At 42.9% G+C, this 26,480-nt stretch overlaps 1 protein-coding gene across 10 annotated transcripts in view; it reads right to left on the bottom strand.

The window, feature by feature from the left end:
- Window positions 1-9,930: 9,930 nt before the first annotated feature.
- The window catches only part of LOC138100944 (endomucin-like), a 41,511-nt gene continuing 24,961 nt past the window's right edge, over window positions 9,931-26,480 (bottom strand). For 3 of the 10 annotated variants that reach the window (XR_011146985.1, XR_011146986.1, XM_068998781.1), the window contains 5 exons: window positions 26,317-26,412; window positions 24,601-24,625; window positions 23,506-23,567; window positions 12,901-12,963; window positions 9,931-11,670 (listed from right to left, as the gene is read on the bottom strand). Coding sequence is in view for 6 of the 10 variants with exons in the window: in XM_068998781.1 (XP_068854882.1) it covers window positions 12,905-12,963; window positions 23,506-23,567; window positions 24,601-24,625; window positions 26,317-26,412 (242 nt within the window). In the remaining 4 variants the exon portion in view is untranslated. Of the gene's footprint in view, window positions 11,671-12,900; window positions 12,964-18,473; window positions 18,665-18,808; window positions 18,915-19,052; window positions 19,151-20,434; window positions 21,029-22,431; window positions 22,547-23,210; window positions 23,400-23,505; window positions 23,568-24,600; window positions 24,626-26,316; window positions 26,413-26,480 lie in introns of those variants that run through there. The other 7 variants (XM_068998778.1, XM_068998780.1, XM_068998783.1 and 4 more) reach the window with 5 other exon arrangements.

Genomic DNA, 26,480 nt, shown 5'->3' with positions numbered 1-26,480 from the left:
AGCAGAATGACTGGCTGCACCTTTCTCCTGGTGAAAGACCAGGACACTCTTTCTGTCAGGGCAGGGAGACCCTAACTGCTCATCATGTGCAGCAAAGAGAGTTAAAGGCAGCAGGGTTTTTCAAAGGAAATGTGTCATGGCTGGTCAGTGCAGTTGCAGGATTATGTGAGCTTTTATGTCTCAATAAGCACTGCAGTGTGGTGATATTAACAGCTGCATGTTCTTTCTCGTTCTGTTCCCTCTAGTGCCCAGAGAGGAGTTGTTATCAGGTGTCCAATTTGCATGGATACTTACTCAGAGGTGAGGATCCACACAGTGTCATCCTTTCTGCTTTGTGGGAGGGGGAAGGGGACAGAAGGGGAGCTGCTCAAGTCGGTGGGCTGATGTGGGATGCTGCGGGCAGCTGCTGGAAGCAGAGCCCTTGCTGTGAAGCTCCACAAGTCCCTTCTTGGTGGTGAACGTACAGGGAGAAGCCTTGGCCAAGATGGCACTGGCAGATCTGTGGGTCCCTGGTTATTCTGACTGCAGGTGCTCTAAAGTCTCATTTGCCTGGTGCCAATGGAGCAGCAAACTCAAATTCTTTCCTCCCAATACATGTTGTGGTTTTCTTTCTTCCAGATTGTGCAAAGTGAACGACAGCTTGTGTCAACTCTTTGTGGCCATGTTTTCTGTAGTCGGTGCCTCCCTATTGCCCTGGAGAATGCTGACATGTGCCCAACCTGCAGGGTGGACCTCAGTCCAGGACTGTATCATCCCATTTATCTATGAGTACTTCTGCTGCTCAGAACAGACTCAGATGGATCCTGGAGAAGAGGCGATGTCGAGACTTGTTTCTTCATGTATATAGTTATTCCTGTATATAGTTTCATTTAATTCAATGAGAAATGATTGATTTAAATATAGTCTGTCTCCTCCTCTATGCTGGACTCTGCTGACACAGAGATGTTGTTTAACAGGTGGAAATAAGGCTCTTGGTTTGAGCAGTCAGAAGCTCGTTCTTTTCATCCCACTGTAGTCATTGGTTTGGGGGAAATGTGCTAAAGACATAAGCTTTGTAGTCCTTGTGGCCAGTGTGTGTTGTATGGGGAGAAAGAAACAGGCCCTGCTGGGGTGTGAGGCCTTGTATTTCTAAGGACAGACTCTGGTGGATGTTTTGGTGAAAATGTCATGATTTCGGTGTTCTGAAGATTGAAAGAACAGCAGGTTGTGCACGCATGCAAAGAAAACAGTTTTCTTTGAGAATAGGTATCCAGACAGCTTTTCTATGGTCCAAGCTGCTCCATTATGTTGTGGTTAGCATCCCATTGATAACTGCCAGCTGATGACAGGAGCACTGCCAGCTTCTCTGAAGCTCTTTGCCCTTCTAAAAAGCCTGTAAGCTTCAGGGCAATCACAAGAACATGGATGTGTAGACTGCTGTGTTCCACACTTAGCCTGCAAAACAGAAGACAGAAGTAAGTAGTGAGGTAAAGAAATAAAGCAACCACCATCAGCGTCACCATCACTATCATCATCATCTTCATCATTACCATTTACCTTTCCCACTGCAAAAGCAAATTGTCTCCAGGGGGGACAAGGAGCCAGTAGCAGCTCCTAGACCCAGGGTGCTGATGTGGGCTGGCAGCAAGTGGCCCCATTCATCACAGGGAGTTACATGGGACATGGCCAGCAAGTGCCAATGGCATGTACCTGTCCATATATTTGGGAGAAAGCATCATGCTGAAGGCACAGCTCTTTAACTATCTGCAGGGCTAAGTGAGACCTACACTTCCCAAGCTCTGGTTTCAGGGCTGGTGAACATCTCCATCTACCAGCTGGCCATGGTACTTCACAGCTCAGGGGCTGCTGCTGCTGCTGCAATATCCTTCCCTGCATGGCAGCCCTGCACAAGGGCTCCTCTTGCATTTCCCCTTGAAAAATTCTTCAGTTTATAAGCAGACTTTTCACTTCCAGGGGACGGAAACCCCAAGGAAAAATAAACCACCACAGGCTTTGCTACCTACCCACCACCACTGCAAGTGGGGCACCCAGGGTTCATCTAAGGGCATTTGCAATCAGAACACCAAATTTCTTGCTGCTTGAGGAGGAAGAAAAGAAAAAGATGGTTACTTTGTTACACTGACATTTCTAGTCTCTCTGGATTAAAAGAGAGACATGTGCTGCAAGTTGTCCAATACAAAAAGCTCTGCTTCCTTTTGTAAATGAACTTTTTAACAGGTATTTTTAGGATAGAATTCTTTAGTTCTCTATTGCAAGTTTATAGATTTCATAGGTTGTGTGCTGAGCATTTACTTCTTCCAACAGATCCAAACCACTGCTTTGATTTTGTTTGCTTGTTTTACACCTGCCCCAGAAGTTTTCAGTATTTCTCTAGCAATTTGCTATGGTGTGCTGGAGATTGCAAGTCAGCTTAGCTAAAACCAATTTTGATTAATGTGGGAGATGAAAGCAAATGGCATGGGAGTGGTGGTTGGGGCATTGATGCTCTGAGGTGGCAAGAGGCAGTTTGGGGGCTGATGTAACAAGTTTGATTGCCAAATATTTCTGGTAAGGCACCTGCTGTCATGTAGCTTCAGGTAAGCCACAAAAACATGGAGGGGTGAACAATTAAAAAGTTAAATTACATTTAAATTAAAAAAACCAAAAATAAAACAGGGTGGGTTAACATTATCCCACTATTAGCCTGGATGACTGGCCCTTGCAGCTTCCCTTGGTTTCTATTTCACTTGCAGGACTTCAGGCTTGAAAGGTGTTTCCCTGGACATGAAACCTGCACAGCAAAACAGGAGTCACCTTTGGATGGCAGCTGTCCCTGTCCCCACCACAGGCACCTGTCATGCCTTGGCAACGTGATGAACTTTCAGTCTTGTTTTTTCCCTTGGTAACGTGAGAATAAGGTCACTCATTTTCTCTTACAAAACACAGACTCTAAATACTCATGTGCTCTATTGGAAAGAGTTCTCTGAAAGCCATGAGATTATTTGATCCATAGTAGGGTTTCTTCTTCCCTGAACACAACCTTGAATACTTAAAATTCTTCAGTAGTTGTGGTCATTAACTTTTCCTTATTTCGCTCTACCAGGCATGTTGTTTAAACTCTACACTAATTCCTGCTGCTTCCAACACACAGGGGCAAAATAACTAATTTAATATGTCAGACACAGCTATGGAAAATAGAAACCATATGTACCTAATGACTGAGGCTCAGCTGAAGTTAGTGCATTGTCTTTGTGCTGCAGCTGAATCCTAATGATTCTGTTCCTAAAACTGGTACAGTAAACCAGCACATTAGGTGTCCTCATTTAATGAGGAGGGAAATAAAAAAAGTCTGGAATATTTTAAACCAAGCATTTCTGGATCTAGAAGTCACCTCCACTCTGCAATCAATGGCAAGGCTCAGAAAGCTGCAGTTTTTTCAGACAAGTTTTTTCCAAGTGCAAGAAAGCAAGGCTCTTTATCTCCCCATCAGACCCACGCATCTGCCTTGCAGTCCCTCAGAGACAGCTACAATCTTATCAGATCACCTGGTGCACTCCAGGAAAATAGAGGGCGACACACTTTAATTTCATTCCCCAAGACGATGCACAGGTACATAAATTCACACCCGCTTGCCCCAGGGATTCAGGACCCCACTGACTTTTTCAGTGTCAGGATTCCTCCTCCTTATACTTTAATTTATGACCTGTATGGAGGTAGAAAACTGTGTGTGTGCACAAAGCACCATCACAGCTGACCCAGCCCTGCTGTGTTGAAGAGGGCAGTATTTAACAAAGCCACGTGGAGGAAGGCTGGGATGTGTTTTCCAGACTACAGATGGCACAGGGATGACTTCTGTGGAAGTTCCTCCAAGGAGTATGTGGGGCACACCTCACCAAGGGGACAATCCCCAAACAGCTCATTCATTATTGATCTGTAGGCACAGGAGAATTGGTTTTTTTTGGAGCTTTGAAAGCCCAGAAAGCAGAGATGCAGCATATTGGCATTCTTCATTTATCAAAAGCCACCCCTTACCTTTGCTCTCAAGACATTGCATGAAGCAGCAGGCTGGCCCCTCCCCACCTGCCCAACTCCTGTTTATGCTTCTCATTCCACATTCTTCCATCACCTTCACTGTGTTGCGGTCCTGTGCATGCTACTGCTTCAGGCCAGCAAAGTTTCAAAGAACCGCTAAAATGCTGTCTAAAAGAAGTCTAAAAATTATGAGCTGTGAGGAACTGTTTGAAGGGGCAAGCATCACTCTGGATTGCATCATGTACAGGTTTTTGAAGCTGGGCACTGGGAACAGGGAGTTGGGTACCCACCTTGAACACCAATCTTAAAATGGAGTTTTGAACCGTATGTTTTTAGGTAAAGAGCTTGATGCTGGCCGTGTGGAGGGGGCTCTTCTCAGTGTGCAGACACCTTCATGGCTGTGTGAGGGCAGCAGGCACAGCCTGGAGAGGGGTGGATGTTTTGTCCTTTGTAACACTGTGGTTTTTTAGAAGAGGCCTGCCTGAGGGAGCAGATGAAAGCAGCACCTCTCCAAAGGGAAGGAACGCGGCAACAGGACAGTAACAATTTTCCCCCTCACTGAGACCCATCATCATCCCGTGCCAAGCACTAGGAACTGAAATGTACTGAACTACTGCACAGACCCCCAGCAAACCCCTCCTCCCACTGCTCAGCCTTCCTGCTCCTAAGCTGGCAGCCAAGCTTGGGCAACTGAAGGGGACCCAAATATGTCCAGGTTTTTGGAGGATGGAAGATGCCCCAAAGCCTCCATCCTCTGCCAAGAGAAGCATTTAGGAGGGTGCAAAGCAGACCCAACAATAAGAAACCTACCTGGGAGAGAGGGAGGGTGAGATGGGAGGCAAAATCTTCCCAGTTAATACACAGTAGTGGCACCTGAAAGAAATTATTGGGGTGATGGGGAACACAAGTGCCTCAGGGCCAGCTTCCCTGTGGAGTGGGCCCCTGGTGTCTCTCCCAGCCCCTTGGCCATGCACAGTCTGGCACAGGTGTGTGACAGCTTGCCATGGCTCCTAAAAGCACCTGGCTTAAGCAGCATGAAAGTGCAATCTGGTTCATATCCTGGCCCCTTTTATCTCCATCTTCCAGAGGTTTAGGCCAGGCCCTTCATGCCGAGCACTGAGCAGAACTAAAACTATAGTGCAGTAGGATTAAGTCTTTTCTATCCCTCTCTGCAACGAATGCCCACAGGTTTGGGGATGTGAGGAAGCGACCTAGGGAGAGTGTGGTAAGCAAGCCCAGCAAGCCTGGGGCTGATAAGGGGTTTGTACCCAGTAGGTGCTTTTCCTCCCATCCTGCCTCCTGCTCCCCATTCCATAAGCAGGGGCTCTGACTGAGGGGGGGGGGGGGCATTTAGACATTTCTGTAACTCACCTTCGGGATTTCACCTGCAACTCCAATCATCCCCGATCGTCAGCAGAGCAGCTGCTGCTCTCTGCTCTTTCCATCAGGTGCGTGCTCCACTGAGGTCAGCTGCTAAATCCCAAGGGAAAAGTCTCCCTCCGATTACTTTTTTTCTAGTAGCAGCTCTTTGTTGAGCTTCCTAGTACCGAGTCTTCTTTGGAAATGCGCACGTGGGATTTGTGAAAACAGGACTGAAAGATTCCGAGTGTGACCAGCTTGGCTGGCATGGGACAGCTGCAGCCTGACCTGCAGCACACAGCACTTACCATACTCTGAGGGCTGAAGGTCTGAGGTGGTTTTCTCTCTCACATGCAGCTTTTCTTTGGATGATGTGGCAGCAGAGTTCAGCTCTGGCTCTGAACTCCCCAAGCTATGTGGATTTAGTTTGGTATGCTCTTCCTCACCCTTCCTTCCTCACTTTGCCAGCTAAATTCAGACAAGGTGCTTGTATGCATAAGAGTTGTCAGAAGAACAACTTACAAGTACAGGAGCTAGAAAAGTCTTGAAGTATGAAGCTGGCAGCCCCCGAAGACCTGCAGGGACAATCCAATCCATCTGGTACTCCAGGGTGCAGAGCAAACAGACTTTTGACTAGTTCATAACCGCAGCATATGCAAAAGGCTCAATTATTGCTTCTTAAAAAGCCCAAATTATCTCCTGGAGTTGGAGACTGACAGCCACACAGTCTCCACAGCGTTATGCACGACTGAATTTTTGCTGGCTTATTCTCTGCTGTTCTGTACTGCCTCTAATTGCATTGCATTTTAACTGTTTAGCATTGTCAGAACTTCAGCCCCGGGGGCAGTGGAGGTGGTGAGAGCTCAATACATCAAATTACTACCCAAAGAGCAAGCAGACAAAAAGCAGAGCGGGGAGGGAGGGAAACAGACAAATGAGCCACATTCATTAGAAAAACAGCAGCCCTGACCAGGGAAGTGTCCTACTGATGACATGAGAAAGGTGAAAGTTGTTAATAATACTAAAGAACACAGTAACACAGTTGCTTTTCTATCAGAAAGCACCAAATCTGGAGAAAATAAATGCTCTGTGGAAAGCAGAGATGGAAACCGATGAAATGCTCCTTGCCCACATAGCACTACCTTTCTTCCCAGTTTTATTTAGCGTGGTTTTTTGTGGTATTGAGTTCTGTAGCTGCACTGTTTAGTGCTGCTCCTTTGAGTGCCATGATGTGGCCCCAAAAGCTGACATTGCTGCTACAGAAGCCCCTCCATGCAAGGCAGTGAGGCAGTTTCCCACAGGCAGGTTTGTGTTTCACTCTTGACCAGCCAGAGGTCCTGATTGCTGCTCCTCTCTTTGGAATTTTGCCACCCACGCAGGTCCTGAAGTGCATCAGAACTCTTGATGAGGCTACCCTATTGAGGCACCTCAGTAGCTTTGACCTCAAATAACAGACTAAGCTCTATGCAGCTTAACACCTTTAAATTACAGGACATTGTTCCAGGGAACAGGCCCAGCACAGCGCAGCGGCCACAATGTGACAGCCGTGGAACGAAGGGGTTACCTGTGGATGCCTGAAGAACAGCCCCAGAGCTGCCCACCATGGCACAGGGTCCCCAGGACCCAGCAGGACCTGCTGGGTGTCCCTTGTAGGCCACCACCAGGCTACTTGTGGGTCTTTGTCTTGCCTACCTGCAAAGCCATGGGGGGAGAAGATCACAGAATGATTTGGGTTGGAAGGGACCTTTAAGGTCTTGTCCAGCCCTCAAGATGAAGCAAAGACAGAGGCACATCCACAGGCACGGCCAGCACAGCCAGCAATAAACATGTTTGTGGTAGCAGAGAGGTTTCTGTCCTTGTTCCAGTGCAGCCTGATAGGGAAGTGCCTCTACTGTGGCTCTCCACCCAGGGAACATGCAGAGTGGATGTGAGGGAGCTGAGAAGATCCTTCAGCTGTCTATGCTGAAAATTTTGAGGGTATTGACATTTCATGTCAGCTGCACTCACCAGGGTTAATTAAAGTCTGTGTTTTATAGATTGTCCTTGGCCATAAACGGAAAAGCTGCCTCAACTGGAAATCAATAGAGCAATCTTTAAGCTCTTTTATTTTATTACATATAGGGTTCTAATTGGAAAAAATTGAGGGCCGTAATTAATGGTGCCAGAGAGGTCCTGAGATGTATGTTCAAAGCGTCCTGAGGAGAGTGCTTTGCTGCAGGCAGCGTGCTGGAGATGCCCAGCATGCCGGGGCACAGCATTGAGGCCAGGCTCACTCAGCGCTGGTGAGTGAGCTCCCAGGAGCACTGCAGAAATCCAACAGCAAATCAATAGCCAGCACTCTGCCCAGAAATTGAGGGGACGGCTGTGAAGGCAGTGCTGTCACCACAGGGCACTGCAGAAAAGCCATATCTGCTGGCTGCTGACAACCAAGGAGTGTCACAGATGCTGCCAATGGCCTCCCTGTCCCGAGCCAGTGAGACTGATGTGCTTTATGCCTTTCTCTAAGTCTACTGTGCACTGGTATGCAGTGAAATGGTTCACCCCTCTTCAGTGGGGTGGAGTCATTCCAAAACCACAGGTGCCTTTGGGGCTTATGGAAGGTGAAGTATCCTGACAGGGCTACTGCTTTCCCTTGCAACAGCCTTGCTGGCAGGCCATACAACTTTCCCACAACAAACAGGCCAAGGAATATTTTTCATTTAAACAACTTTCTGAGCAGTGCCTGTGAAATAATTCTGTCCACAAACAATGGAGTGTCAAGGATCAGAATCATTCCTGTGATCCAATAAGCAGAATAAACCCCAGAAGACTGGCCCATTCACAAGCAGCCAACATGAGGCCCTCGGCCAAACGTGTGAGAATAAAATGTAAGTACTTAGAAGGCTAATAAGCTGCTTGTGCTTGAAAAGCATTTCATGCCTACCTCTTCAGCATTTACCTTTTAGAAATAATTATTTTCAACTTTTCTATGTTGTTTTTCTCATTTCTAGACCTTTTCCCTGTAAATAATGACAAAAGCATTTTTCTGTCTGTGAGTCAGATAAGTTACTTGATACAGCATCTTAGGGTAGAAAGCCAATAGTCAATAGACTGTGCCACATGGGGTTTTTTGTTTGGTTGGTTCTTTTCCTTCAGTGCCCACTTGTCTTGTTTAGAGCTGGGTCCGAAATCCCAGCATGCTGCAACTGGTCACTCCCAAAATATTGCAAAGCTTTTTACTGAGCAGGGTTAGACTCTGGGAAGAGCTCAGGGAAACTTTTCTGTGCTTGAAAACAGTGACTTGCTTTCCCAAGTTGAGCCTGAGATAAGCAGTGCTGAAAACACTTTCTCCTGGCAAAACTGAGCCCTGCACACTTTGCTGGCAGTGATTAATGATACCCCAAAGTCTTTGCCACCCAAATACGTTCTTTAGTCTTGGATTGTAACATGTAGATCAGAATTATATACTCGACCTACAAACTTGTTCAACAAGTAACTCACGAGCTGAACTAATTTGTAAGCAGATCCAGTTCAATTACATTTCTGTGGGCATGTTCATTCCACAGTGAAGTGGATGTCATTTACTGCTTTAGCAAATTAGGACACAGAAGCTGAAGAACACAAAATTTAAATAGGACTGTCCACAGAGGATTTAACCAAACTTTAGTGAAAAGACTTTTACAAATATAGATCCATTTTCCTGGTATTCTCATACAGACGAAACTCACAGTGGAGAACCAACTTTAACTTTTGGGGGCTTTTTTTGCCATACTAGTGGCTAGAAAAACTGTAGTGGCTCTTTTAGACATGTATTACAGTGGAGCTGTTGAGCCAGACAACCTGAATTGATTTTTCATTTCTTTTTCATCTACCTGATCCATTGCATGTAACTTCTTTAAATACTGAGCTCTCTCTGCAGACAGTTCATCACTTCCCATTAAAGCCAATTCCAGCACCTCCAGCCCTGCAGAAGTGCCCCAAATATTCTTTCAAATCCTTTCTGTGCTTTACAGATATCCTTCAAGCAAATCTGTCTTCTCTCCTTCATACCAACATTAATTCCCTTGTGATTTTTAACAAGCATGGAAGTTCATATGTCTCCCTTTACTACAAGTTTTGTAATTTCAGGGGTTAAGAGGATCTCAGGCTCTTATTTCCGCTCTCCACTAAACTCACCTCTTTTACTTGATACACACTCAGCACAAGTCAGTCCCTTTGAGAGATGTTTCCCAGCCTTCTGATGAGTTGGTTGTCTGCCGTGCCCCTTATCATGAAGGGCCCAAACACCTTCCCTGTTTTGGTGTTTTTCACTTTTCCAGCATCAGGATTTGCAGAGGCCTGCTCTCTCCCCATCACTGATTGTAATGAGGAGGAGTTTCCACTTGCCACCTCCAGCATGCCTTCTGCAAGGTTTCATGGCGCTCCTGCCACCACCATGCCCAGAATATCTAATGCCTGCTCTCCAGGCTTGTCAGAAAGGGTCCAGCTCATTCTGTGATACAGGAATGTGGAGTAATGGACAATAGTTGTGCTAGACACGGGTAACGGATTACATTTCTGCAAACAGAAAAGGATAGCTACTTAATAAAGATAATACATTTTAATAGGCAGTACATTTTTTTTTTCTTGACGCAACATGGTATTTTCTGAAAGTATTTTGCACAAAAACACAAACAGGTATTTCACAATCTTTCTCTGCTTTTTTCTACTGTCCTTTCACTGTACAACATACCACAAAATATCTTGGGTTTTTAATCAACATGAAAATCCACAGTGACTGCTTTTTTTTTGAAGGAAACTTCATCAATCAGGAACCAGAATAGTTGTAGATGCCAACTAGCATATTTCAGATGGCCTGACCTTTCCAAAGTAGGCATCCAAGACTCCTCTGCTCCTGAAGAACACAAGTGATCCAGGAATACCTGAATGAACCACGTAAGTTCAGCTGAAGCATGGACACTTGTTTGTTCCCCATCTTTGATCAAGCTTCATCAAAAGTCTTCCATGGTGCCACTAAGACAGAAGATTGTCAGATCCAACAAAGTGGAAGTAAGAGCAATGGCCAAGCACAGGGAAAAAAACACTTTTCAGATTTGTCTATAGACATGAACTAATAAATCTGCTCAGTCTCTTACCATAATGCTGGGCAAGTTTTAATATTTCAGAGAAGGAAATTGGAGAGAGAAGTTCCTCAAAAGTGTTGCATCAATAGGTAACAAAACTTAGATGATCATCCTGGATCGTGGTCCTACACTTAGACCAACAGTTGTCTTCTTTCAATTTTCAATTTAAAAAAAAGTAATTCTTGGAATGCTACCAGTCAGTGGATTGAGACTGAGCAGATGCTCACAGTAATATAACTTTCAAACATTTATAGTTCTAGAAAGGTAGGGTACATGCAGATAGAAGCACTACTTGATATTTTGGAACTGCCAGCTCTGTACAAATTAAGAGCTACTGTAATTAGCACTTGAAACACTCTCTAAACTTCCAGAGTTATTCAATAACCCACAGGAATCCAATGCATTACTCAGAACACAGGGACGAAGGTTCATCTGTGAAATTGCTTCCCTTGCTGATTCCCACTGTGTGCCCCAGGCTATATGGGAGTCATATTTGTAGCACACATAATGCAATTAGCCAAGGAACAGGTGAAAACCAACTATTGCCTGCTACATTACAAGGATTATATTCAGTAATTTACAGAATTTAAAAGAGCCTCAGTGCAAGGTATATTCCTCCCTTCACAGAAAACAAGCACACACTTCAGCATCTCAGCCGGGCATCCCACCCTGTAAACATTTGTGACAAGCAAAGCATGTGCTACAGTGAGGAGTCTCATGGAAAACACTGAATTAATTTTCATAGTGGCTGTTTGCCCAGTCCTGTTTCAAGGGTCAGGCCCTGTTTGTATTCTGCTACATACAATTAAAAGATCCCTAGCTACCATAAGTTCAACAAAGTATACTGACATATTCCTTCCTCTGTGTGCAGAAAACATTTTTAGTAGCTACTATGCAAACATCACCTAATTTTTACATTATCTTCACCCTTCTTCTTTTTACATTCTCTTCAACCTGTTTCCCTGCTTTTACTATATGTGAAAATAATAAATATATATGATATACCAGTAATTAAGCCATCAAAAAATTACATGTCTTTCCAGAAGGGAAAGGAGATGCTTGAGATTTAGAAGTCAAAACCTGGCCATTAACACAAGTGCCCTGATGGTAAAAAGCTTCAGCTGCTCCACATTTCCCATTGAAATGCAACTTTGGTGGGATGTTCCTGGATATCGTGATAAAACAGGCTGCTTCACATCTGAAATGACAAGAGTATCTCAGGATTATTATTCCAGGTAAGGTTGTTCAGGAACATAAGAGCAAGCTAAAATGGAAGACACAGAATAAATCCAATATGGGTTAGACAATAAGGATTAAATTCATTGTCCAGGCCATTGTCTTGCATCCACACATACTGAACCACCTCTGGGTTTTCAATAATGTAGGCAAAACTGCGTTCTGCTGCTCTAATTCAAGGAACAAAGGAGGTAATTTTGTCCTTTTTATTGGCATCAGGAAAGCTCGGTCTCTGCATGCTAGAGGAAATGAGAATAGGTCAAAACCATCAAAGATGTTCCTCACATCTCTGGTCAGCCAGGTATTTCTCAGTGGAGGGTGATGGGACCCATTCTAGAGGGGCTTCATCCTACAGTGCTGGTGGGAGGCTGGGCTTTGCCAGAGCCTCTGTTGGGTCCATCCCACACATGCTGGGACACCCAGCTCCTCAGAGCATCCTTCTCCCTTACCTCCTGCTCTACCCTGGTCACATAGGACCCTTCCCACAGCTGCTTCCTTCTCCCTCAGCAAAGGACCACAGCTCTCCACAAGCGACAGAAGCAGCTCCATGGGAAGTGGATATTGTGGTGCCTGAGAAAGCTTCATACATGAAGGACAATGCAGTGCCCACATCAAAACCTGGGTTTCAGAGGTGCTCTGATGCTCTCTGCCCTCTCACACATAAAAATAGCATCCAGCACTTGCTGTGTATGTTAACCACCAAGGATTTCAAGAGGTAATAAACTACCTCAATCAAAGTGCTGGCTTTTTTCATGAAGTGAAAAAGATTCAGATTTTTCATGGAAAAAAAAAGGAGCAAAAAATTTCTGGGTACCAAATATTTTTTTTTAATAGGTATCTGCCTTTAAAAATCTATTCTTTCTCACACAAACAGAAAGAAAATTCACTCAGGGATTTACATCCAGGAAATGCTGAACAGTTAAAGTCACATGCTCTTGCCTATATAGGTCTGTCTCTGGAGCTGGAAGCTTCTTCAGTTTGCCTGTGAATCTGGTCACGATGGTGTGCTCAAGCTGAGCTTTCTTTAAGACATTTTTCCTTGAGGCTGCTGCCAACTTAAGTCATTGCTCTTTTTGGTTTGCATTTTTAACCCTTTTTTTTAGTTATGTGGCACAATACTGAGACTAAAAAGTATTAAAGGGACTGACAATCACTAATGTTATGGGATGGAAAACAAAGGCTATGAACTTACATATTTATTGCTGAGATGTGAAGAGTTGCCGAGTTTTATTCTTCCCATGAGATGAGTGCTCTCCTAAGAAACAGAAAATATATTTGCATCAGATAAACATGGAAAGACAAAAGGACCAATGAGTCTAGCAGGAACACATCACTGACCACTGTACAAACCAGCCAGTCTCCTTGTCAGATTTACTTAATGCCAAAAATTGTTCACACGATAGATTTTTAGTACTCTTCCTAGTTTATCGATTATCTCCCCTGTGATTTGCTCAAAAATGGTGGGTTACTACCACAATGTATTTTCCAAGGTTGAAGAGGAATAAGACTTTAATTAATTTATAGCTATGATTAGAACATTGAACTATAAAAATAAGAAGATAGAACTATAAAATTAATTTTTGCCAGTAACACTGACATCAGCTCAGTTCCTCCAAAGCAGAAGGATGAATATTTAAGAACTTCACACAGTTCTCAATCCTCCTTCCCTGGAGAAGCAGAGGCACTACCAGCAGTTACAGGCAGGCAAATAAGAATCCAGATGAGGACGTGTTTACAGATGTCCCGTTTCCAAGGGCATGACTCAGGAATGGCAGTGGAATTACTTTGTGTCAGAGATTTGTACATGGAGATGAACAGGGAGTGGCATTCACAGACTGTCCAGAGCCACATGGAGATAGGCATGAGGGTGGGAAAACCCAAATGCCTCCAGGAAACTGCCTTCTGCCTCCCTGCTCACCTGCAGGAGACAATTTAATTCCTCATGCACACATGAGAGGCAAGGAAGTGATGTATTACATTCCAGGAGAAGTGAATATGTGTTAAAAAGCTACAAATGATCAAGGGCCTGGGGTTGCAAATTGTAATACAAGTTAGGATTATAGAAAAATTCACTGATTAGGCATTTAAATGATTAGCAGCCAAATTAAATAGTTGCACTCCTGAAGAGAATGGAAAAGACTTATCAATAGTTTTCCAACAGCTTTTCTTCACAGCAAAAAAGGCTCTTTAATTTAGTCCAGCTTTTTGGAGATGAGTACAAGACTTGGTATCTGCTAAAAACTGTTCAACAATAATGTGCTGGAATTGTGTTCACTTCCCAAGGGTTCAATTTTGGAAAAAAATATTTTAAAGTAATTTTGAAGTGTTGCTAAGATAGAGCTTCAGAAGTTCTGATCATGTCACATTTCAGGTAGAGAAAAGGGAATCACAGGTTTCTTCTAGGAAAAAAACTGAAACATCTTAACAAGGCATATTTTTTGTTAGATAAAAATCTTGTTTTGAAAAGCTAAAATAAAGCGAACCAGTTCAAATATTGCACAGTTTTATACTAACAAAGGAATGATATTTTCAAGAACGCTCATTTCTTTTTCAGTTCTTTTCCCCTTCTGCATGTCTCTACTTTCCTTGCTTAATATGTAGAAATAGAAGATTAAATAGAGAATGAAAGAGAGAAGTTGGCAAAACTATTTAAAAAAGAAGGCGATGGAGAAATTAATTGTGAAATATATTACCATGCAGAAGATACTCAATAGTGGTAATAAATATCAGTACTTTTCTATCAATTCCACTCTCAGCTGTTTTTTCTGCAGACAGATTCACATGGAAGCACCCCAGGAGAATAACATGTCTAAGGGCAGGCTCCAGAGTCAACGTAGCTCCCTGATTACATCCCATTTATGCCACTAGACCTTGGATCAGAGTATGAAATGGGCAAGCAGCGTTGGCTGCAGAAGGCAGAGTGTTTGAGTGGTACCTGCCCACAGCGGTAGCCAGGCCAGGGAGGGTGACTCTGCCTTTCTGCACACCCTGAGACTGCAGCACACAGACACTCACGCCCTATCCAGATTTCCTGGTGCTACACACTTTATCCCTGGAACAGTGAACAGTGTCCCCCTATAATATCAATGTCTGGTGAGGAATGGATGCAGGCAGGGATGCTCTATGTTGCTTTGCACTTCCAAGAGGGCAGGAGCCTGCAAGACTTGTGAAACGAAACCAAGTTATGGCTGCTCCATGGTTGCAAATATGCCTGAAGATATTTTTGTCCTAAGGTCTGTGATCATTAGTGCCAGCCAACAATTCAGTGACGATGAGACAATGATTATACACTGGAGAAGAAGTGGTCACAGATGCTCTCTGTTCAAGAGATAAAAGGGTAATGGATGGATTTAGATACAGGGCTGCAGTATGCCCGGAGACTGCACAGAGACGTGTCCAGATCAGTTTGGGAGTTCAATGGTTCAGCAGTTTGATGTTCTGCTAAATATCCAGATGCAACTCAAAGAGCAAACCAAGAAGAACATTCAGACTAGGTGCAAGTAAGAAGACATTTATATTGATCTCAAAACAGCCTTAACTGACACAAACAGGTTCCAAGACTGAAAAAAACCCAAACTTGCCCCCAAACCATCACCCACCAAAACAAATGGGTTAAACCTTGCTTCCCAGAAAGGAAATGAAAACTAAATACTTGTGTTCAGTAGCTTGTTAGAACAGATGGCATTTTAATAGATTGAAGAAATTATTTCATACTGAAGTTTTTGGTGACTGAGAAAATAGAGGGTGCACTGGAGGTGCTCAACCAGTCCAGATAGATTACCTGGATCCTTTGAAGGCTGTCACAGAATCATAGAATTGTTAAGTTTGGAAAAGACCTTTAAGATCAAGTCCAACCATCAACCCAGCAACATCACCATGTTCACCACTAAACCATGTCCTCAAGTGCCACATCTACACATTTTTGAACACTTCCAGGAATGATGACTCTGTCACTGCCCTAGACAGCCTGTTTCAACAACATCCCTTTTTGTGAAGAATTTTTCCCTAATATCTAATCTAAACTACCTTGGTGCAACTTGAGGCCATCATTGAAAGAGAAAGGGTGCAGTTCCACAAAATATACCAACAAGAGCAAAATTGCTGCACAACATCGTCAGTGAAAAACTGGGATTTTATTTATTCTGAATTATGCATTTAGAGAAAGATGATACACAAACTCTAGTTTTGTGCAGCAGGAGATGGAAGGTATCAGGAGAAACCTGAACTGTCAGCTGCTCACTATATAGGTATTCAGCATCTTGAATAAAGGTATTGGTTGCTGTTCTGATATTCTGATCCAATTTGATGGATAGTATGGCAATAACTTTCTGATAATGGGTTGAAAATTCACTGTACATTTGTCCACCTTGAAAAGTAAGTGTGCAGCCTCAGAAAAATGGGAGATGAAGGGAACTGGAAGAAAGTATTTGGTGCATTTAAAGTGCTACCAACTGCACAGCTGCAAGTGCTACGTGACCCCCTTTACCTGTGGTCCTGCCTTGTGACACCTCTCCTGATGGAGGAGGAGTTGTGGGCTCAGATAGGTTGGCAGAGGGCAGTGAGAAGCCAACCTCACATATAACACGCACTTCTACAAAAACTGAAAGAAATGATGCACAGTTTGAGAAAGAGGCCTTAGGCAGAATATTTGGAAAATGAAGTCAGATACTGATGTGGAAGTTTTAGCTGACATGCAAAGCCTCACATTACACCTTTTATTCTCCCTCTCATACTCCAGTGTTGCATCTGTTTGTTGATTTTTGTCTGAAATTGGATTGCAAAAACAAAGACATAGGCATCATGAGGTCTCTAACTATTACTGTCATATAACAGACAGATCTCTAGTCAAACTATCAGGTTCATTGCTGCAGGAGGCTGCAGATATCACAGCAAACCAGACAAATTTGTGGAATTAATAGCCACTGAAATCTGTGAAACACCAAGGATACAAAGTCTGATTCAGGATGTCTCCAAGCCACGGACTGCTGAAAGACTATGGTGGAGGACAGGCTATTGGAGTCCTTTCCTGTTTGTCACGCTTCCTTTCACACCTCATGTGATCCACCCTCAGTGACAGGATTTGAGGCTACATAGATCCAAGGTCCGAGCAGGTACAGCTGGCTCAGATGATGGTTTCTTAGCCTCAGTACTAAAGGAGTCAGTGCTGCAGCAACCACTACAATACAGCACAGGTCTTTCATACACACAGCCTCCATGTGGCTACCCTTTGAACACTTCTGCTAGAGCCTTGGTCACTGATCCACCCAAAGAAATTGGCAGCGTAAGCACTGGGCCTGATCCGATACACCCTGCACACATTCTCCTCTAAAACAAGGCCGTGGTTCAAAAGGATAAAGATAAGGAAGACATAAAAGAAAAAAAAAACAACTTTTGTACTCATAAATCCTCATCCTTCAACGTACTTGTTTTGAGTTCATGGAAGGTAGACTGAGTACATGGATACTGAGGGCTGTTCCAAGCTGAAAGATAGCCAGGAAAGAAATAGTGCTGCAGTGAAAATGCAGGGTTTTATTCCTAATTAAAATTTCACTTGTGCAGTATTTGTTTTGATTTTTCCCTCACAAATATATCCATTTCTAACTATTAATGTTGCATCCTGATGCCCATGTACCTGAATAAGTAATGGGTACAATCAACTGAAATTACAGATTACAATAAGGTCAGTTTTGAAGCTCTGAAACAAACATTTCTTTGTCTCACCATTGTGGAAGGATATTGGATTAATCTCACTACAACTGGCCCTCTTCCCCTGCCCCTCCACATTTGATTCAGAATCTGAATATAGTATTCAGAATACACACACACTGCAGAACATCATGACATAAAAGAGAGTACAGACTGAGTACTATGAGTACAGAAAGCCTTTGACCTGGGTAAAGCCCTCTGACATTATTGGGAAAGCTGGAAGAAAAAGGATGTAAAAACAGTCTTTCACATAAAAAATAGGTTGTACCGCATCTCAAATTACATTGTCTGTAAGAAAGAAATTAATTGTGCTGTTATTTCACTGTAATATCTGCTGCTGAGAAATTGCTGGTAAGTGGCACTCAGGTTTGGAGCAAAGAATTAAAGCAAGCTTTCCATAAAATCTGATTGCAGAAGCCTATCTTTTATAAAAGTATAAAACTACCTCTGCAGACACAGGGAAAAAAATGTCTGTTTTTACCATGCTGAAATAAAAGAAAGAGGGGTGTATTACAGATGCTGGAGAACAGCATTAACTGGGAACCAGTAGCTAGGTTTGATGTGGGCCAGTGGGTCCAGCACCTGCAATGTACTGCAGCTCCCCTGCCACACACTTCACCATTTCCCTGCAAACTGCTCCTCGCTACGGCTAGCACGACAGAAGGATCTGAAAAATTCCCCATGGCAGAGAGAGGGTGTGTGGAAAAGTTCAGGTGAAGGACAGGAAGGCAATTGCTGCCGAATGGGCAGCAAAGAGTGGGAGGTGGCTCCCTCATGAGGAGCATCTCAGAAAACTGCAGGCTGTAAAGTCAGCAAATGCTTCACAGGGGAAAACATCACCTGACCCTCAGCAGTCTGAATCTAAGACTGCTTTAAAAACCCTTGAAAATATGCACAGCTCACAAGTCAAATTAGAAATACAGCAGGAAGCATATGCTGTTTTGACTACAGTTTGACTATGTTTTTGACTATGGTTTTGTCCAAAAGTTTCAGCTGGAAGTGTGTGCAGTCAGAACTTGGTGGTGAGAGTAAACACAAACAGAGTCCAACCACAAGCTGTAAGGAGCTAAGAAAGTTTATTCCACAGTTTCTGTGAAGAAAGAAACACAACTTCAGGCTATTATACAATACAAGGTTAAAAAAATAGAGTATCAGAAAGTGAGAAAGAAAAGGAAAGGGAGGGAGGTACTTGACATCTTTCTCTGTTGCAAGGCGAACCTTTCCTACAAAGCGGCATCTAGGTGTTCTACCTGCAGGGGGAAAAACATAAGACCCTGAAACTACATCTCAGAATAGGAAACAGAAAAAATCAGTATCATATCCTACATTAGCAGGACCACCCACTCTTACTGTTCCTAAGCATGCGGCATGCCAGCAGACTGCTCTTCACTGACCTACACTGCTTATCTTGCAAGTAATTGGAAGAGGGAAGGGAATTTCCATTGACAGAGTGTCTCATCTAGGGGGTCAGATTCTTCTGCTCCTAAAGACATCTGGATCCTAGATATAAAGAAAAAGAGGTCAAAGTCCCAATGCATGTTGAGAAACCTCATGGCCCACTATGGAACTATACCCCCTCACAGGGGTACATTTCCCTTGGTTGGGTCCATAATGAGGTAAGCCCCAAAGATTTCTTACCTTCTTAAATGTCACGGTCTGTGCTTAGATGTACTCAACATAACAGGAAACAAGGTCTGCACCAGCTCCTGATTTGTCCCATTGTTCCAAAACCACATCTGTGGTTTGATGAGTGGGGCAGAACAATTAGTCTCAGCATTTGGAGGGTTGTGGAAAGCAGTGACAAAGACAATGTCATCCCACCACATTGTTTCAGAACATCACAGGATTTTCCATGTCCAAGCCCTAGCACCACAGTGGGTTGTCTTGAGGTACATTCAGTTGAAGAAGCAGATAACAGCTCTAAGGCCATCATTCCTGTTGAACAGCAGCAGCTTTTGGAAGAGATGTGGAGCGTATGGAGAATGCAAGTTTTTCTGCTTCCTCGGTTCATGCTATCGTGCACTGCACTGCCATCTCAGAGCACCTCTAGGTATTAAACGGTCTCTTTCCCCAGCATGATTGCAATAGGTTAAAGGGGTTTCAAATGGACCAGGTTAAGTGTCTCCCAAATATCCATCTTTGCCTGGTACGTTTTCTCATCTCTGTTTAGTAGCAACACTTGAATTTTCATTTTTGTCCACAATTGGTATCCTTGGAAGCCCTAATGCAGACAAGTACCACAGACCCTTCTCCAGCCTCAGGTGCCTTTCAGCAAACTCAGTGCAGAACAGGCAATACCCCTACAAGCCAAGTAAGTCATATCCTACCCTTTCACCTCAAAACAGCTCAGTCTGGTCATAAATCACGCTTTATTGGATCAGCTTATGCTTAGGTGCCAAGATTATACCCATGCCGGAAATATTATGTCACCTGCACATCCCTGCAAGACTTTACATTGAATATTGAACTGGTGTGCTTCCATTAAAAGGCCTTTCATACATTTTACCTGCTCTAGAATAGTTATTCCAGGCAAGGGCCATAAAACAAAATTGTCAAGTCATTACTCAGGTATCAGTACTTCTATCACGCATCATACACCTGTATGGAGTAGCCTTACCCAATTTTCTATTTACTATCCTTTCTGTAACTGAACAATTTTCATTCCTTGATGTTTTTCATCAGTCCTAAAAAGGTGATCAATACCCTTGCTGTTTCTCAGTGTAATACACAAGAACCCTTACAGAAAAAGTTAGGTCTGTTTTCAAGACAGGCAATACTTTAACCTCATGCCTGATGGTATTGATCTCTTAGTCATCAATTAAAACCCTTCATCTTATATTCTCAGGAAATATAACTGTCACTGACAAGCAAAATGTGCAGTTCTGTGGGCTATGTTGAATCTCAAATAAATATTTTTGCAGGTAGATTTTCTAGAATGCCGTATTGTAGAAGACCATTTATTCTCCCTAGGGAGAGTCACCCTAAATTTGCCTGTACAGCCAACATGAAATGGCTGCCATAAGTCCTGCATTTGTACTTTAGTGTAAAACTTCTGAGACGATTCAGCATCCTGAGCATTTTTACCCAAGACGAGTTTTCAAGTTAGATGCAAGAAGAGGCACTTATCTTGCATCAGGTGTTGCAGTTCACTGACAAACATGCATGAAAAATTTACTGAGTCTAGTTTAGTTTTCAGGTTTTTTTACTTTACATCAATTCTACACCAGTTGTGCCTTAGAGCTCAAAGCCATTAGCAATTCCATCTTTCTAAGAAGACTTATAAAAAATGAGAATATTAAAGCTCCATTTTACCTAGTGTAATACCATTAAAAACATTACATAAGTCCAGGCTTAATTGAAAACCATTCTTTTCCTGTACTCTTTTCACATTAATTGTAGGTATTTGAAATAATACTCTTGAATTCAGCTGTGTCTCTGAAAATGGAGTCTTTCCTTTTCCTTTCATTTCATATTCAGAACCTAATTTTAGAAGTCCTGAAATAGGATCCTTCAGTAGTCCATGGACTGCCACAGGTCAGCCCGTTCCAGCTCAAGGCAGATGGGATAAACAGCCCTCTGGACACATACATCTCTTTCAACTATGTGCAGCTGGCCTAGTTTTTAGACAGATAAAATAAGGCAAGATTAAACTCACCATAACCTTTGATCAAGATCTATGCACAACACTGACACAGGGTCTTTCTAAGTTGCTAGCTTGAACAGTTTGTAGGTCCGTATTTGTCCTGTATATATTTTACAAAATTATATAATCTCAAAGTCTTCTGTTTGGAATAAAAAGCAAAAATGAAAAAAACCCCCAATGTATACTTCTAATAAAGCTTAATTTGAATACATATCAAAGCAGAATTGCACTGTATATATGCTTGACCTTAGGGAGGAGCTGCCTATTGATAGTGAGAGGATGATGTAGCCCTGCCTGTAAAGTTTAGGCTGCTCTTTAGATCTTTCTAATTTTAGTCTTTCTACTCACAGCTCCTTGTAGTTTTGCTGGTATGTGCAGAGACAGCCACAACACACACTTTTTAAACAGCTGGACCAAGGAAAGAACACAGGCAAAGAAGTTTTATGCAGGGCAATTGTTGTCAGTAGCTGTGAGAAGGCCCATGAGTCAGACAGTTCTTGTGTCTGTACTATAAGAAATATTTGCCTTTATGCCTGAGCTTTTAACGAAGCAAGTAAATCTGATTCCAATGGGGAGGCATCCTAACATATTTGAAATACCTGTATGAGTGACAGATATTTCTGGAAGAAAGAGACCCCTCTGCCAGAGTGCTTTTAATTTAAGAAGTAAGTGAGTCTAAAAACCTGGGCAAAGCAGGACTTCAATTTCTGTGAAAGCATGTTTAATTTTGAAACATATGATGATGTAAGAATTCAAGAGAAAATGGCAGCTAGTTTAAATATGAATTGTATTAATGAGAAGAGGGCAAGAATCTTGTCTTCTAAGTGGTTATGACTCAAACCTTCTAATTATAGCATGCACAAATCATACTTCAGTATAAAGGAATATCAAGCATCCTCTGGATGGAAGATGCTCAGATAATCCGTGAGCCAGTAGCTGATTAACAAGCACCAGAGCTCATCTGGGGAAAAAAAAAGTGAGCCTGTGTCTTTTCTCGTTTACCCTGCTGTAAGCCACAAACATTTCTGCTACTGTCAATGAAGTCACTTTATTTCTGAAATGGCATGAGGGCAGAATCAATCAAAAAATGTCCATTAATTAGTTTCTAACTTAATTCAGTTTAAAAAACAAGCAAACAAACAAAAAAACCCAACAGTGGGGCAGAATTATGTGTCCTGTGGTGGAGCAGGCCCTTCCTGTGCCACTCTACCCCTAGCTCTGTGTCATGAGGCCATGGGGAGGGACCTTGCCCGACTCTGATTTGTTGCAACGGCTGCCAGAGATGCCCTGTAGGTGTTTTAGACTGCATGAAAAGTTCTGGGAGTTGCAGAGAAGGCTGGAGAGTCTAAATTGTGCCTCTCCAGCAAGCAGAGGATAGTTCAGATCAAGTGCTGTATTTCAGAGGACTTCCCAAGGATTTGGACAAAAGGAGAAAGCAGCGATTGGTCAACCTCAGAAATGTCAGTAGGAGAAACAGATGGCCAAAAAGCTTAAAGACAAAAAAAGAGCTTTATACCTAAAAAGTAGGAAGTAAGCGATGGAAAGACTTCTGCAGATGAGGGGGGACCTACATGACTGAGAAAGCATTGGGTGAAGGTGTGAAGTATCACCATGGCTAGCTCTACCATGAGAGATTTAGGGATTTTGATTCATTAGTCAGAAGTTTGTTCTGCCTCAGTCTTATTTTGTGCTACTCCATTTTTTTGCAGAATCTATTACTCCATCCATCTCTTTCCTTTGAGACTTTGCTTTCTTTTGTGCATGTTATGAATAACCTTTGCTCCTTTAGGCTTTATATCACTTATTTTGTAAGAACCTGAAGCACAGGACAGAGGGATTTGCAATGAGAGTAGGATTTTGAATGCAAGGGGTGACTGAGTACAGGGCTCAGTCACTGTACACTGACTGACACCAACTCCAACAGAACCCTGATTACATACAGCACTGACTCCAAACCTTTTGATCCCTGGGATATTAGCTTAGTTGGTTGGAGCATGGTAATAACCACATCAAGGTTATGGGTTTGATCTTCATGTGGGCCATTCACTTAAATTCACCTGAGGGTCCCTTCCAGCTCAGAACATTCTGTGATTTTGATATTACCAGTCCTCAAACCTCCTTTTACAGCCAGATCTACCTGATAAATACTGTGATCACTGTTACTCCTGAACATGCCTCGCTAGATCGCTTACCATCAATGATTTTAAAAAATGTTTTCCTAAACCAGTCCTACTTCTCATTCCCAAGTACTGACAGCACACACAGAACAGCTGAACTGCAGCTCTACAGGCTCCCAGTCTGGGGATTTGCACTGTAGAGGAATTGTTTGCAGCGACTTTGACCTGACAGGAAGTGAACATGGGCTTGCTATAAGAAATGACATCCCAAAAACTGCTCTTCTCTGAGCTCAGACAGGGAAACAGACATACACACAAAGGCAACACTCACCAGTCTCAGAAGAAGTTGTCTTCACAGAAAGAAGTTTGACTCCTTCTTTGTCTGACTGGGCCCTGTTGAAGTCAGAAAACATTTAAGCAGACAGTCAGCACACATGTTGGTCAGCCAAACAAAACTCTAAAATGATGGTCCCAAGGAGGCAGCATCTACTCCAGTCTACACTGGCAGGCTTAAAAAGGGCTTTGCATGGGGTCATGAAGTGGAAATCTTGGTGGTGGAAAACACCATATAACAGTATCTCTGAAAATACCTTTCTCTTACAATATGTAATAAATCACGTTTAATGACTCCAGGCTTAATCTAGGACTTCACAGAGGAGATACATCTGGGGAAAAGGAGTCATACTTTTTCTGTCAATGCAAGCCCTTTAGACATATTGAATTGCAAAGAAGGACCACTTCAGATGCCCAGGGAGTCAAGGCTACCAAGTAAATCAGCAGCCCAAATGTTGCTTTTGGTCATAGAAGTGGCCACTGCCAAGCTCAATGGCCTTTAGCACATATCTTCTAATGGATCTTTCTCAGTTTCCCTCTCCTCACACTCCTTATGCCGCTACTATTTCAACTGAGCCTACGCAAATGGTCTAGTGGAAACAAGATGGGACAGAGGAACATGATATAATGGGGACCAAAAGAAATATAAATATAAATAAGTAAATATAAAAATAACCCACAATAAAAAGGAAACACAATAAAAAGAAAGAAAACATGAACAAAAGAAGGGGAGTGGGAAAAGATGTGGGGGGAGAGGGGAAGGATCAATGGGGCAAAAAGTGGGAAAAAAAAGAAAAAGACTGGGCCAATGAGTCCTGTGGCACAGTATAAGCTGTTTATCCATTTCAAAATGACCACTTGCAAAACAGTTGAGAGTCACCACATTTCTACCCATGCTGAAACAGCTGCTTATCATGCATACAGGTCTACAATAACTGCAAGTGCAGCACTTTCAACAGGATATTTCTCTTTGGGCTGGCAACTGATTATTATGTTTAAACAGAGAAAGATGAAAGAAAATCCTATGCAAAATCTGCTACATTTACAAGTGCCCTGTGATAGATCTCAAAGCAATGAAAAGGATTCAACTTACTGTTCAGCACCGTTCTCTTGTCTCTCTGGAAGAAGAAAAAAAAGTTAATACCATTTTGACTGCTGGAACTCAAACCCCAGACATTTAGACATGACTATTGCAGCTGCTGGCACAAGGCTCAGTTCTAATTTTGCAGTATTGCATTAAGTTCATTCACACAATCAATCAGCTTGAATAGTAATTGTTATTTTTCTGGTCATCTATGGAAGTGAACTGATGCTGCTCCTACTGATGCTTCTGGAAACCAGGGAGAATGACAGAGGACTTGCCCAAGAGCACAACAGAAGCACGTTTTTTTCCCTGCAGCTCCCAAATCCCTGGGTAGCTGGCGCAGAGGACATGAGCATGCGATGGTTCTTGAGTACACAACAACTGAGCTAAAAGATACGGGGTGAGGGGACTGAGGGAACAAGGGTGTTCCTGAGGCCGTACCCCCTGTGGGGTACAACCTGGCACGACATCCGAGAACAGAGTTTGTCATCCCCATCGATGAGGAACAGGTTTGTCTCCAAAATGAATCATATGCTGAATGTATTTTATGCTTACGTGCAAGTGTGGGCAGATACAAGGGGCCGGGGGTTACATCAGAGACATGGCACCAACTCCATGGCACCAAGTACAGGGCTTTCCATCTGCAGGGGAAGTGCACTGGATGGGTCTGGGCAAATCCTACAGGAAGCACCACAGGTATCTACTCTATCTTCAAAATGAATTTGCTAATACAGTGCCTGATGGCATTTGCACAGAGGGGAGGCTGGTAAGGAAATGTTCTCCATCTCACATCTTTGTCTCCCGACTCTGAATATTCAGTAATTTCCTAAGTAAGGATCATACCTTCCTCTGTTTATCTGGGTCTGTTTTGCCATGTCATTGGCTAAATTGGTTGTGACACACTGTTTGTCTTGGTTTACAGTTTCAATACCCTGTTGTGATTTTGTATTTCCAAGGCCGGGTGATTTCACAGCTCTGCACAGGTCTCCTAACTCACACCAGCTCACAGGGACAGAAAAACCACAGTCTGGATTCAGATCTGGGTTTTCACTTAATGGAGATTTACACTTACCTGTGGCCTGCCTGGGCAGCCCTGAAATATTCGTCAAATGGACTCTGATGGAACTATAACCCATTATCTTAAGTATTTAATGGACAACAAAGAAAGAGATACTGACTTTAGCTGCTCTGTCAAAATGACTATTTCTGCAAATACTGTTTGCTCAGGGATTTTGTTCCCTGCACATTATACTGTAACTGGAAAATTTTACTCATGTGTCATGTGCATGTGTGTGTGTGTGTATGTACCAGGTATATCCCAAAAGAAAACATTGATATTTCTTTGCCTGTGTCTAGAAGAAAGATAAAATACATAAAGGGATTTTGTTGAATATCTTCAAATTTAGTTTTCACTGTCTATTTCTATCTGATTGATTGTGTTAGCACAGGTGTTTGTTAGCTCTTTGTAGCTGCAAAATCATGAACAAAAGGCTTTACAGCATTATATGTTCTCCAAAAATCATTTTTGCTCACTCTGCTCTTCCTACTGATTTTGAAAATGAAGTGTTAGTTTCCCACATTAGGCAAAACACTTCAAAATACAAAAGGCTTTCCCACCAGACTGCCACAACAGTGATGGTTAAGGTAATCTAAAAGAGATCTTTTAATAATGAAAAGCACATTGATTTCCCCCCTCATCCCCTGCAGAGAAAGCAAACCAAATACCTGGAGTTTTCTTCTGGCACATCTTGTACAAAGCCACCAGTGAGAAGACAGAGAGGGTAATGACTATCAGGGTGATGACAATTGGCAAGATAACATCTGCAAAAGAGGGAGAACAATTTTGGCTGCTGCCTCTGACTTACACTGCCTCTGTGTATAGGCACTTA

This window comes from Aphelocoma coerulescens, unplaced genomic scaffold (assembly GCF_041296385.1).
Source record: "Aphelocoma coerulescens isolate FSJ_1873_10779 unplaced genomic scaffold, UR_Acoe_1.0 HiC_scaffold_171, whole genome shotgun sequence".
In the NCBI taxonomy this organism is placed as follows: Eukaryota; Metazoa; Chordata; class Aves; order Passeriformes; family Corvidae; genus Aphelocoma; species Aphelocoma coerulescens.
Note: the sequence above shows the minus strand (reverse complement) of the source record. Positions and strands in the feature narration are given on the sequence as shown.